The sequence below is a fragment of the Ascaphus truei genome, chromosome 5 (assembly GCF_040206685.1).
Source record: "Ascaphus truei isolate aAscTru1 chromosome 5, aAscTru1.hap1, whole genome shotgun sequence".
NCBI classification, from domain to species: Eukaryota; Metazoa; Chordata; class Amphibia; order Anura; family Ascaphidae; genus Ascaphus; species Ascaphus truei.
The window spans coordinates 37,065,364-37,080,028 of NC_134487.1; the positions used below are offsets into that span (position 1 = coordinate 37,065,364).

At 44.6% G+C, this 14,665-nt stretch overlaps 2 protein-coding genes across 7 annotated transcripts in view; one reads left to right on the forward strand and one right to left on the reverse strand.

Annotated features, from left to right (window-relative positions):
* The window catches only part of FBXL13 (F-box and leucine rich repeat protein 13), a 238,941-nt gene that overhangs the window by 105,155 nt on the left and 119,121 nt on the right, over nucleotides 1-14,665 (reverse strand). For all 5 annotated transcript variants that reach the window (XM_075599630.1, XM_075599629.1, XM_075599631.1 and 2 more), the window contains one exon: nucleotides 5,469-5,521. In XM_075599630.1, coding sequence (XP_075455745.1) covers nucleotides 5,469-5,521 — 53 coding nt within the window. The remainder of the gene's footprint in view (nucleotides 1-5,468; nucleotides 5,522-14,665) is intronic.
* LRRC17 (leucine rich repeat containing 17) overlaps nucleotides 1-14,665 on the forward strand; it is a 70,687-nt gene that overhangs the window by 5,740 nt on the left and 50,282 nt on the right. The window lies entirely within an intron of this gene.

A 14,665-nucleotide genomic window follows, 5' to 3' on the forward strand; every position in this document is an offset into this window, starting at 1 on the left:
CGGGCACTATACGCGCGGCCTTATAGAGACAGCAGGAGAAGAAGCAGGTGCAGTGGATAGCAATGCCTGACCACAATGGTGGGTAAGTGCCTCTGTGGTTGTGGGAAGCAGCGCACATGAGTCCAGGCTATTGATATGCTTCACCTAGATGTGTTTTTTCAGATTGGATTTGAAGGTGGGGAGAGAAAATGCTTGGTGTATACTGAGGGAGTTCCACAGGTAGTGAGAGGGCAGGGAGGAAAAAAGTTTTTTTTGGGCTAGAGAGAGCAGTAGAGGTGAAAGTGGCATAAAGGAAACAGTTCTGAGCAGAGCGTAAGAGAAAAGCAGGGGTATCATGAGAAATGGAAGCTGAGATGTAGAGAACAGAAGACGAGTGTACAGCCTTTAGTGTGAGGAGAACGTTTTTGGTTATATGGAACCAAATGGGAAGCCAGGAGAGGGATTTAAGAATGGCCACAAAAGAAGGGGACAATGAGTGGCACACAAATTGACACTCCCTGACTTGTCATTGTACCTAGGGAATAGGAGGTGTGTTTCCTATAGATTTAAACATGGTTATATTGAGCAATTTAATAAAACCCGGTGTCTTAAAAACAAGCTGTGCTGGCATTAAAGGTGAATACGTATGAGATTTAATTGATACCTGAGCACCTTAAATCAACAATCCTGCCTATCTATTATTCTTGGGGGGAGAAAAATCGAAATGGCAGCCAAATCTTGTGGGTTTTGAAGGCCAATGGGAAGTTACAACATCATCGGTGGGATGATGTTACAGCTTTCTATTGGACGACTGTGTCAATGTTCAGGAAGTAACTCAAGCAACTAAACCAGTAAGTACCTCTGGCTCGAACATTGTAATAACATCAATATTTACATTTGGCAGAATTGCTGCTTTTATTTTACCTGAAAATGTATTTTGTAGTAGCAATTTTTTAATTAAAATTCTGTATGCAGAGATTTAATACAAAAGGATAAACTCTCTCTCACTGTAAAACAAACGCTTGAATCTACAATCAAAACCAAATGCACTGATTCTGGAAATTAATAGAAAGTTGTAGGTTATGATACATAAAGTATAAAGGAGTCTTACTTAGACATTGTGAAACATGAGCTTTCTACAGATGAATTCCAACAATTATTGTACCAATACAATGCGTTGGGAGGTCATTGATAACACCATGTACCCCATGATTTTTGGGCGTGTTATGGCTCTATGAATGGAGCTGCTCCACAGTATTGCAGATTTGCCACAGGTGAAATAACAGCCGCAACATCTGTAAGTCTCATAAGTCTCTTTTTCACATGACGTGCAAAATAAATTAAAGCACACACAAAAAGCAATGATTAGCAAACCTCCCTTTTGACATCCATGCATAATAATAAAAAGAGACAAACATTTGTGCAAAGATAAGTATTTCATTGACATGTCCATTTATCAAGTATAATAGGATAAAGTTTGATTTAATTCCAATCTCTCAGTGGGTGACCTTGTTAGGAAAAAATAAACAATGGAATATATAGGATAGAGCAAGAAATGGCTCTGATAAAGATGGATTCTAAAAATTGAGTTCAAACTAGCAATAAGAGCTAACATACACTCTCTCGTGAATGGGTATATATCTTCAAATACTACCATTAAAATAGTAAATAACTAGTAGAAATATTGGCCTACCAGAAAACTGGATCTTTTTAAAGAAATTGCTTGCACATGAGCTTGGAAAGCCAGAAGAGTCTCTTTCTCATCTAAAAGTTTGCTGCCGGTCATGATACCTTCTTTTGGACCAATATGAGAGTTCTTCATAGTAATAATTGTACACTAGCTTTCATGACCTCACAAGTCTCTTCTGAATTTTGCTGTAACATTAGTAGGAAGGTACAAAAAAAATGTAAGGTGTATGTCAAGGAGGTAAGGTAGGAAACCATGTTTAAAGCAGCAATCCTCCCAAACCAGAATTGAAGAGTCCCTCAGAATTCATCCCTCTGTCCCCTGTCCTCCGAGGACCCCCAAGTTCACAAGATATTTGTCTTTTTTTGTGCCAGTTTTGACACAAGAAAGCTCCATATATGGCCGAGGGGTCACAAATAGAAAGACACATCATTAGGATTGCCAGGTGGCTTGTCCAAAAATACTGGACACAATGGTGAAAGGTGTGACTTACTTGAGACACACACCTCTTACCTCTCTCTGTGCCATGCTGTTTCCTCCTCTCCTGGCCCCACCCCAGGCTCCTGACACCTCCTGAATGGCTGCATTACCCAGCAGCAACCAATCAGGATGGAGAAAGCTGCCCAGCCCCTTAGAAGCAGCCCTGGTCTCTCCCTGCTCTGGGAAATCCTGTTTCCCCCCCAAGCCGGTCAGGTCACAATGTCCTTAGAGGTAATACTAGACACATACATGTCCAGTATTACCTCTCATTTTTTACTGGACAGATAGTCCAAATACAGGACAGTCTGGTTCAATACTGGACACCTGGCAAACCTCATGTCCCAAGAGCTTTGAGAGCGAGCCAATGCCATTTTGCAGTGGACAAAACTTTTGGGCGCTCAGGAACCAGGGGGTCCCTAGAGTTTGGGGATTTCGGATTAGCTCTGGAGGACCCATCGGATCAGGTGAGATAAAAAAAACTATTGTGAACAAACAAGGAAAGCTGCTTTAAACACTGCAGGGGTTCTTCGAGTGTAGAGATGAGTAGATTCACAAGAAATAACAGGAACATAGAGGAGAAGATGGCAACAGTGTGGTAAAAGATAAAGGTAAAAAGAGTAGATAGGCAGGAACCTATTCACCTACCTCATCTGAGCTAGTGCAGAATTACAGCTGAATTATCTAGGAGAAGTGTAGGTTTGTTTAATATTATATCTTTTAATGGACTTACAAAATATTCCTTCATAGGAATAGCTGTCCAAAAGCTTGCAAGACTCGCAAGTATCTATTGACATCTGAAGAAGAGACTTATGCAAAAAGAAAAAAAATAAGCTTGTGCACAGGTATACGTACAGTATACTGTATGTGAAGAATCATATTGGTCCACAAAGTGTATACCGATGCAGCCACCAGTATTAGAACACTTACCTGGGAAATTCTGGGAGATTCTGGGGCCGTCTCACAGTAAATGCCTCAACATTTCTGTGAGATTCTTAATGGCCCATCGGATTAACACAGCGGGGGTCCCTGCTGTTCCATTCAAACTAAATCCAACTGAATGGGACTGCAGGGACCCCCCGCTGGGTTAATCCGATGGGCCATTAAGAATCTCACAGAAATGTTGAGGCATTTACTGTGAGACTGCCCCAGAATTTCCCAGGCAAGTGATCTGATACTGGTGGCTGCATCTGTAGCAACCTGCAATAATTCTACTCTTCCAGAGAGACTGCATTCTCATGTACAAACATCTGGGAAAGATTGCTAAATTGGTTCTCCAAAAATATCATACAACAAATAGAAATATCACTTGTGAGCACATTCACGTCTCTGACAGGTCTGCAACCCTGCCTCTCCCCATTATCTTGTAGAATACAATTCTTCCACTGCAGCTAGGGATTCTGGGAAATAACATGCAAATGAACACACACTGTGAGCCTGCGACATTACACAGCTTTTCAGCACAGCCTAAAGTTAAAGCAGTGCATAGCCAGTAACTCTACTCACAGACAGCTTTTTCGACCTTTTAAGTCTCATCAGTGTCAGAATGGTTATACTGGCTTTGCAATTTGAAGTTGGGATAGGTTTCAACCACACATAAGTTATGATGGGTAAAAAGTAACTAAAATCCTGCACTTGTGTACAGCAAATAGAAATATCACTTGTAAGCACATTCACATCTCAGAATGCTGTTTTGCAGCAGTGTAATGCGGCAGGCATAAGATTTAGGGCTGCTGACAGGGGGAGTGAGCCGGGACAAGTGTCCCGGGTCCGGTGGCTATGGGGGAGTCCGGTGGCTGAGAGGTGCCAGGGCGGCCAACGCTGGAAGTTGGGCCCAGCCACAGGTCGGACCCAACTTCTGCATCCTGCTGATGGACCTCTGGTTGCCGTTACCACTGCGCCCCAGCTCTCCCCAGCTGTTGCCTCTTCCACCGCTGTCTTCTCTCTCTCGCCGGTGCAACGCCGGAAGCTGAGCCTGACTTCCGGATGCACCCAGCGTCCGGCATGCACCAGGGGAAGAGAGAACACGGCGTTGGAAGAGGCCGCAGCTGGGAAAAGCCGGGGCCTGGTGGCGGCAACCAAAGGTCGGGCCCAGCTACTGCCGGGCCTTGGCTTTCCTCAGCTGCTGCGTCCTCTCTCTCCCACCGGTACGCGCCAGAAGCTGGGTGCACCAGGAAGTCAGTTCAGCTTCCGGTACTAGGGTAAGGCCTGTGTGGGACAAAGAGACCCGGAATTGGAAGAGGCAGCAGCTGGGGAAAGCCAGGTAAGTGGTAATTGTATTTGTGGGACCCGGGGGGGGGGGGGGAATTGTACTTGTGTGGGGGGAATTTGTGGTGGGAGGTAATTCTATGTGGGAGGTGTTGGCAATTGTATTTGGTGGGGGGTGGCAATTGTAAGGGGGGGTGACAATTGTATTTGTGGGGGGGAATTGTATTTGTTGGTGGCAGTGGTAATTATATCTGGTGGAGGAGTGTTTGCATCTGGGATGTGTGTAGTATGTCTGTATCTGGGGGGTGTAGTGTGTCTGTATCTGGGGTGTGTAGTGGTGTCTTTATTGGGAGGGGGTATTGTGTGTGTATTGGGGGGGTTATGTGAGCGGGTGTGGGAGGAGCAATTCTAAGTGTATTGGGGTGGAAGTGTGTGTGTCGCATGGGGAGGAGGAGGAAATGAGTGTGAGGAAAGTTAGTAGGGTGGGGCTGTGCGAAACTCTATCCGGCAACCATGTTAAATTAGACAAGAAGCAAAAGGTGATACTGTGCTCATTTGCATGTCATTACCCAGAATTCCTAGCTGAAGTGGAAGTATTGTATTCTAAGAGAGAATTGTGAAAATCAGGATTGCAAACCTGTCTGAGACTCGAATGTGCTCACCAGTGATATTTTTATTTGCTGTATGTTATATGGTGGAGAATTCTTGACACTTTATTTTTATCCACCATACCTCATTTAATATAAAAATATCACAAACTCCAACAAAAAAAAATAATCAAATGTGACCATTCATGCAGCTAACTAATAAATAACAAGTTGAATGTGTTATCCAGATTGCAGTTTTAGTTTTAGTGGATGTAAAATAGATCAATATGTATTCTTAAGCTATAAAACAAATGTATTTTTTTTTTTCACTTTCTTTCTGCAACAAGAGCCTTTTATTCCACAACCCAGGTCAACGGTCTTCTGCTAAAACGAATAAGTGAATCCATATGTAGATCATATAAAGCAGAGACTTTCTTTTTGGCTTGGGCTCCAGATTCAAGATTACATCTGTAATTTTGTAATGCCACATGAAAATACATTTAGTTGCTTTGAAAAATATGAACACTTACATTTAAGCCTTGGCACTCTGACACATTTAGTTCTTGAAGATTTTTACATTCACCTAGAATAAAAACATGCTAATTAGCAGGAGAAGTGTTTGTGTTACAGTATGTGCCATAATGTACATCGGACTTGCAAAACTGTAACTAAGAGACAAACAAGTTTTCATATGCTAGAGATGGAAGAGGTCATGAAAACAATATGCAAACAATAAAATAAAGTATATGGTTTATTAACTGATCTGTGTGGAAGAACATTAGAGGTGCAATGACTCCTCGGACCAAAACAAACGAAGTCCAGTTCATGGTCAATGTGTTATTTCAGGGATTTGTTTTTTTAATATAACAAAATATAATGCCGCTCTCCACCAATAAGGGATAGTGTGGAAGATAGGGTGCATACAGGATATGAAGATACATATACAGAGGGGGGTGGGGTACGGAGAGAGTAACCCCGCAAGAACCTATTTGCACTCACTAATCTCAAATAAATGGTTAGGAAAAATGTAATCCTTGGGTGGAGCCCATACACCATTTAATAATACATGTAAAACAATTTATTCAACATCTATGCAAAGACACTTAACGACTAATGGTTAAAAATTGATCAGGGGGTAGGTGGGGACAGAGGGTAACGTATATGGTGCCTCCTATGTATATGTATATATATATAGTAATATCACACAGGTATTTGTCTAGCACCAATGGACACGGATACAATACAAGCCTCCCAAATGTCTATATAGATAGTCTATTGCCTCAACCTGTGCACTGTGACACGTGTGTATATATGTATATCACTTAGTACATTCTATGGCTGGCAAAAAGGATCGATACAAACGGATGTCAGTAGCCTGCTGCGTCAGCCAGTGTATACAACCCTATCTTAGTGAGGGCTTATAATATGCTCGATCGCACACAGTAACTGTTTAGTAATGTATCCCACCTGGTTAGTATACCATCTGCTACAGCATGTTATATGGGGTATAAATTCAGTACGGTTATGTCCCTTGCAGTAGATTCAATCGCACACAATAACTGTTTAGCAATGTGGGACAGGGAAAACAAACCGACTCCAGCGGTTATAGGCAGCTAGCTGCGTCACCCAGGATATATGGTATGCAACCCAGTCTCAGTAATAGCCTACAGTAGGCTCGATCGCCGGATTGTGATCCCGCTGGGGAGAAGGCATACAACCTGGTATTTCCGTCTCTCAGTTACAGCTCCGATCCCGCGCCACCTGATGACGTCATAGTTGCGACATCAAAAAACGAAACCGACGTACGTTTCGCGCCACCTGGCGCTTTCTCAAGGTAATGCAGGCACTGCTTGAGCGTCATTTCCCCGGTATTTTATCTTGGTTGGCTGGGGGTGCGTCTTTCTTAGTAGCCAATCATTAACGGCGGGGAAGCATGACGCGGGCATATAGAGACCTGTCCATTATTAGTTTGACATGTGTAATGCTCTTGATGCCCTATTAAAGAGATATTCCCTGAGTGTGGTCCAGTTAATGTGTCATAACAAGTGAACCTCATAGGTGTAAGTACACCCATGTTTAAATAAACAGACATGGTATGCCATGGATTCAGCTATATGATTGTGTGCAACATACACAGGTAATACAATGAATTGTGGCGTAGGTGTAATGAAACAGCACTGTGGATTGAGGAAACCCTTACACATAAGTGTATGAGTACATGTACACATGCACATACACACATATACGCGTGCATATGCGAATGTTTAGCGTAGGAATGTGTGATACTTAAATCGGCCGCCTCTAATAGTCAAAACGACCAAAGGGAGTTTTAGAAACCCCAACTGTATACCAGATCCCCCATATCCCCCAAACCAAGACCGAACATGTGCACAGTTGTGTACTGTGTAGGACTGTATGATCTTAGTGTCGCCGCCTGTAGCAGTCAATACGGCTATAATGGGTTTAATACTCGGACTGTATTCCCCGAGCCCCAAGATGTACAAGCACATTCGTATACTGGTGTATACCCAGAACATGTGTACATGGAGGAATTGTGAGTATATTGGGCTATAAAAACGGAGTGTAGATGTACCCCTCGTTAAGCCCGTTTGGCTGAAGGGTCTGAAGGGTGAATATATATTGGCATTCGCGTTGCAGTAAACGCTTATCCCAATTACCTTTCCGTGGGCCCCATGGGAGATGTTCTATTCCACAGAAGGTCAAATATTTTGGGTCCCCATTGTGGAGTTCATTGATGTGGCGTGCAACCGGGGTATCGATAGTGTTTCTTATCGCCCCCAGATGTTCCAGGACCCTCACCTTCAGGGCCCTGTGGGTTTTCCCTACGTACACCTTTACTCGTCGAGAGACAAAATACCAATACACAAGAAACTAAGATCATACAGTTTATTGGTAACTTTAATAAACAGTGGAATGATTTGAGGGGCATTTTTGGGAAGCACTGGCATGTCTTGATGAATGACCCTGACTTAAGGCATGTATTGCAGGACCGACCGACAATGACCTGCAGGAGGGCAAGGAACCTAAAAGATAGGCTAGTACATAGCCACTACCAAACCATAACTCCCCGTACATGGCTGGGCGACAGGAGACCAGTGGGATCATACCCTTGTGGTCGATGCCGGGCGTGCCCCTTCATGGGGGTTACAAAGAGTATCCCCGACAAGATAGGTACAGTAGATCATACTATCAAAAGCTTTATCAATTGCCTTACAGTGGGAGTGATATACCTTATAACCTGTAGATGTGGCATGCGGTACATAGGGAAAACCCACAGGGCCCTGAAGGTGAGGGTCCTGGAACATCTGGGGGCGATAAGAAACACTATCGATACCCCGGTTGCACGCCACATCAATGAACTCCACAATGGGGACCCAAAATATTTGACCTTCTGTGGAATAGAACATCTCCCATGGGGCCCACGGAAAGGTAATTGGGATAAGCGTTTACTGCAACGCGAATGCCAATATATATTCACCCTTCAGCCAAACGGGCTTAACGAGGGGTACATCTACACTCCGTTTTTATAGCCCAATATACTCACAATTCCTCCATGTACACATGTTCTGGGTATACACCAGTATACGAATGTGCTTGTACATCTTGGGGCTCGGGGAATACAGTCCGAGTATTAAACCCATTATAGCCGTATTGACTGCTAGAGGCGGCGACACTAAGATCATACAGTCCTACACAGTACACAACTGTGCACATGTTCGCTCTTGGTTTGGGGGATATGGGGGATCTGGTATACAGTTGGGGTTTCTAAAACTCCCTTTGGTCGTTTTGACTATTAGAGGCGGCCGATTTAAGGATCACACATTCCTACGCTAAACATTCGCATATGCACGCGTATATGTGTGTATGTGCATGTGTACATGTACTCATACACTTATGTGTAAGGGTTTCCTCAATCCACAGTGCTGTTTCATTACACCTACGCCACAATTCATTGTATTACCTGTGTATGTTGCACACAATCATATAGCTGAATCCATGGCATACCATGTCTGTTTATTTAAACATGGGTGTACTTACACCTATGAGGTTCACTTGTTATGACACATTAACTGGACCACACTCAGGGAATATCTCTTTAATAGGGCATCAAGAGCATTACACATGTCAAACTAATAATGGACAGGTCTCTATATGCCCGCGTCATGCTTCCCCGCCGTTAATGATTGGCTACTAAGAAAGACGCACCCCCAGCCAACCAAGATAAAATACCGGGGAAATGACGCTCAAGCAGTGCCTGCATTACCTTGAGAAAGCGCCAGGTGGCGCGAAACGTACGTCGGTTTCGTTTTTTGATGTCGCAACTATGACGTCATCAGGTGGCGCGGGGTCGGAGCTGTAACTGAGAGACGGAAATACCAGGTTGTATGCCTTCTCCCCAGCGGGATCACAATCCGGCGATCGAGCCTACTGTAGGCTATTACTGAGACTGGGTTGCATACCATATATCCTGGGTGACGCAGCTAGCTGCCTATAACCGCTGGAGTCGGTTTGTTTTCCCTGTCCCACATTGCTAAACAGTTATTGTGTGCGATTGAATCTACTGCAAGGGACATAACCGTACTGAATTTATACCCCATATAACATGCTGTAGCAGATGGTATACTAACCAGGTGGGATACATTACTAAACAGTTACTGTGTGCGATCGAGCATATTATAAGCCCTCACTAAGATAGGGTTGTATACACTGGCTGACGCAGCAGGCTACTGACATCCGTTTGTATCGATCCTTTTTGCCAGCCATAGAATGTACTAAGTGATACATATATACACACATGTCACAGTGCACAGGTTGAGGCAATAGACTATCTATATAGACATTTGGGAGGCTTGTATTGTATCCGTGTCCATTGGTGCTAGACAAATACCTGTGTGATATTACTATATATATATACATATACATAGGAGGCACCATATATGTTACCCTCTGTCCCCACCTACCCCCTGATCAATTTTTAACCATTAGTCGTTAAGTGTCTTTGCATAGATGTTGAATAAATTGTTTTACATGTATTATTAAATGGTGTATGGGCTCCACCCAAGGATTAAATTTTTCCTAACCATTTATTTGAGATTAGCGAGTGCAAATAGGTTCTTGCGGGGTTACTCTCTCCGTACCCCACCCCCCTCTGTATTTGTTTTTTTAAGCAATGTAAATAATTCTACAAAGTTAGGCCGCGCTTATAGTGCCGGCGACGGCGCCGCCGCCCGAAAACAAATACATTGCCGCTGCCGCGTGCGCTTATAGTGCACGCGACGGCGACAAAGTGACTGTGCGACGTTGCGGAAACTGGAAGCCGGCAAAATTTGATTTTTCAAGGGCTGTCGCATCACGTGACGGTCCTTGAACAAATCAAATTGCCGGAATCCCGCGACCCCGCGGCCCAGCGAAGCATAACTTTTGCCGGTGGCGACGGGTGACGTCACCCGCCGTGTCGCCGGCGCCAACGAAGGCCCTATAGGCACGGCCTTAATTTCAAAATGTGGGAGAATGAGTAGGTAGTATCATACTTTTTTATTGGACCAATAGATACTGTTGTTCAGGGGTGCGCACGGCGCTTACAGAGGCCCCGCACTCTTCCCTAAAGCATTTAAATGAAATGTCAGGGGATCGTGCGAGGCCTCGGTAACTCACTTACCTTGTCTCCGTCGGCTTTGGGCACCATGGCAACGCCACGGGGGTCACAGCGTTGCGTTATTTGACGCCAGAGACAAGGTATGGAGTGGAACGTGAGCAGGGGGGGAGAGCAGGCACGGTGTGCAGACTGAAAAGTTTGCGCACCCCTATTGTAGTTGATCAGTTACAAGCATTGAAACCTCCCTGGGTTTTTCTTCCTGTATTAAATATATTAGGTATTTAAAAACGTGGAATTCTGAAGGAGTCAGACTTAATTTAGCTCACAAATATATGTGATATAACTCTGTGTTAGCAAGACCTGCATTGCCCTTCCATATCCAAAGCACCCCAGCCTTGTCCTGATTGGTACTCAGACTTAGAGGAGTAAAGCCATTGGTGGGCAACATGGGATCCTCGGATCCCAAGGCACCCCCAAATGTTGATCACCGGAGCAGCCCGTACTCCTTCTCTGCCCAGTGCCGAGGGAGCAGAGATGTTACTGTAGTGGATCATAGCTTCTCCAGACCCCCTCAACTGCTTAATGACAGTGTGCTGGTAAATACTGCCCTCTCCTATATATACATACATACATGGTAATGTTCGTCCCTTGAAGCATATCATGTGGCCTACCACTGGGATAGGCCAATAGTGGAGAAAACACTTGATTGACATGTATTCTGCTTTCAAAGTTCCAACTGAAAAGTAACACATTTTTAGGGCCTTATTCATTACATTAAGCTGTGATAGTGGTGATTATTGGTAGCGGGTGTGCAGGAAAACTGCCACTGGCTTAGGCCCAGACCCACAGACGACCATTACTGACTTAACAAGAAGCTAGCCTAAATTACTGCTTTGATAAGCGTTAAAGCGTTAAGAGATACCTGTGAACATAATTAACCACACTTGAGATACCTGGGATATATGCTAATTTGGATATGCAAACTACATTGAAATGATTTGAATTTGCATATATCCCAGCTGTGTAGGTATAAGCGTCACATGGTAAATTATAAAAATGGACCCCTCTCAAGGCCACTTATCTGTAAGACACGTCAGCCATGTGATTTTTGAAAACTTTTTATTTTCCGGTTTTCATTCACACTCCAGATCCTCCTATCTCACCTCCTCGGGTAGGTTGCAGATACGCAGCTTGTTCCTGCAGGATCGATTCTCAGTGTGTCTATTTGAGTCTGCATGTTTCTTGCATCTGCCTCACTTTGGTTTTGTGTCAGCTCATTCATCTTGGTCTCGATCGTGTCTGCCCTGTCGCCGAGACTTGATACATCCTGTTTTAACTCTGCCGTCGATTTTTGTAGCTCCTGCTGGAAAGTGTTTTTTATTGCTTGGAGTAGGTGTTTCAGGGCTGTCTTTAGGACTCCTCTTGTGACCAGGGCTTGGACTTCCTCGTCTGAGCTCGGCTCCGCTGTTAAATCAGCTCGTATGGATCCACCATCTTGCAGGACCGGCTTGTGAGGTGATCATCTTCTAAAGAACTGAGATTCCTCTTGTGAGGATTTCAGGGGTTCCGGCTTCAGGTTAAGTTCCCACAAGGATATATTTGTATAATTATAGGGTTGGTTGATTATAGAAGGGCAGCAGGGTCCTGCATTTGCGGAGCTCCATAACTAGGTGGCCATCTTGGTTGGTGCCACGCATGCGCCTCCACCAACCATGCTATTTAAAGCTAACACAAGGAAGTGGTAACTTAACATGGCGTTAAGCTTATGCGAATGAGATATACAACGGCTGTTGTTTTTGCATATAATTAGCTTTGTGAATATGCGTTAACCTTAGGGACAATAACCACCATTAATGGGTTTTGATAATGGCCCATTAGGGGAACACTGATTAACAAACCTCTGCAGACCTGGGTCTTAAATGGCAGTTTTCCTGTAATCTCGCTGCGATTGACACTTCTACAACTTAATCAAGAAGGTCGTTAATTTAGAAAAGAACCAAAATAGGAAAATCTTGAAGCAAGGTCATACTTGTTTTACCTCTGGAAGGCCTATAGTTGAGGTGATAATTATCTTTGTAATCCCAACATATCCAGGAAAAATAGAATTGAAGCTGGCATCAATGACCACTGAGTAAGGGGAACTTTGATATACTGAGATGTATTTTATAAGCTAATATGAGAGATCACTTAGATCATTCAGTGTAAGTATGTAATACTGGGACATCTCATAGCTAAACAACATTATCTGCCAATGGGCTACTCTCCAGCACTTAGGCCCAGATGTACAAAGCTTTGTTCTTGACTTAACGAGGCGTTAGCTTAAGTTAAGATCACTAACACAGTGTTAAGTGCCGTGTTCAGCAGTAATGAGCTCTTGCTCTGAGCTCAGACATTAGTATTAATGATATGCAAAAGAGGTGTTCCCTCTAACAACGCCTATCCACATATCTGTTATAGGAGACCCATGTATATATACAGTATCCCCCCAACTAACCTTGGACCGTGGAAAGAAACCTGTGCACAAAAAGGAGCGCACATAATATACCTGATATATAAGCTAATAGGAGTCATTAAAATATACTTTGCATATCCTAATAGCGTATTTCCCGGGTGTGCTCCTTTTTGAGCTCATGCATCTCTCCAGCTTCATATTTCAGGGTCTGGAGGCAGATAATGCTACATTTTGGTAAGACAGGAGTATCGGGAATCATGTTAAGCTAACGCAAGGCAGTGCTAACATAAAGGGGCAATCCAAGCGGGTGATGGTTTTTGGGATTTTTCTTTACATAGGATTGAAGCAGGGGATCTCCGGAATTTAACCCCATGAATTTCAGTCCCAGGGACCCCCAGCTTTGCTCCCAGAGATACTTACCTCCAAAGGGTACATGTCCCCCGCTTACCCTATACCTTCTTGTCCCCCCCTTAACCAATACCTTCTCCTCCCCAATTTACCCCACCCATACCTTCCCCTCCCCCTTACCCTATACCTTCCTCTTTCCCTCTTAACCCATACCGTCCCCTCTCGATCTTACCCCATACTTTCCCCTCCCCCCTTCCCCCATACCTTCCCCTCCCCTTTCCCCCATCCCTTCCCCTCCCCTTACCCCATACCTTCCACTCCCCCCCTTACCCAATATCTTCCCCTCCCCCCCATACTCCATACCTTCCCCTCCCATCCCCCCTTACCACATACATTCCCCTTCCCCCATACAGTACCTTCCACATTCCCCCATACAGTACCTTCCCCATTCCCCCATACCTTCCCCATTCCCCCTTACCATATACCTTCCCCTTTCCCCCCCCTTACCTTCCCCTCCTCCTTACCCCATACCTTCCCCTCCCCCCTTTGCCCATACCTTCCCCTCCCCCTTTCCCCATTACTTCCCCTCCCCCCTTACTCCATACCTTCCCTTCCCCCCATACCTTCCCCTCACCCCCTTACCCATACCTTCCCCCTCCCCGTTACCCCATATCTTCCCCCTCCCTTTACCCCATGCAGCACTTATCATCTGAGTTGAAAAATGAAAAATGGTGCGCTCAGAAACTAATTGTGCCACTTCCAAAATTGTATATTCTATTTAGGCAAAATATTTTAAAAAAGTGTGAAAAAATGCAGCTAGTAAGGTTGTTGACTCAGAACATCAAGGAAGGACAAACATAAAGAAGAAAATACCAGCGCAAAAATTCACATAATAGATTTTAGTAGGCAACTATTGAATCCACTCAGAAAACGAGGTCGAGCGGTGTATACCAACAACAGCTGCGGTGTAATCCACGTTGATCAAGCCCTTTCTCATCTCCATGACGGTGTCACTTGGAGGCTGACGCTGAGGACCGGGAGCGGGTGCAAATGGCGTTGCATTGCCATGCCAATGGGACATCACGTGACGTTGCAATGCCATGCGGTGTCATGTTGCAATGACTACAGGACGCACTGTCGCTCCGCGTTGCCATGACAATGTGATGCCTCATTGCGCCGTGATGCCCCATTGTCGTGGCAACGCGACGCCATTTGACATCGTGGAGCCATAATGACAGGACCATGCAGGGGGAGATGCAGGAAGGAGATGAGATGCTGGAAGGAGAAGGTAAGAGAGTTACAGAGGCCCC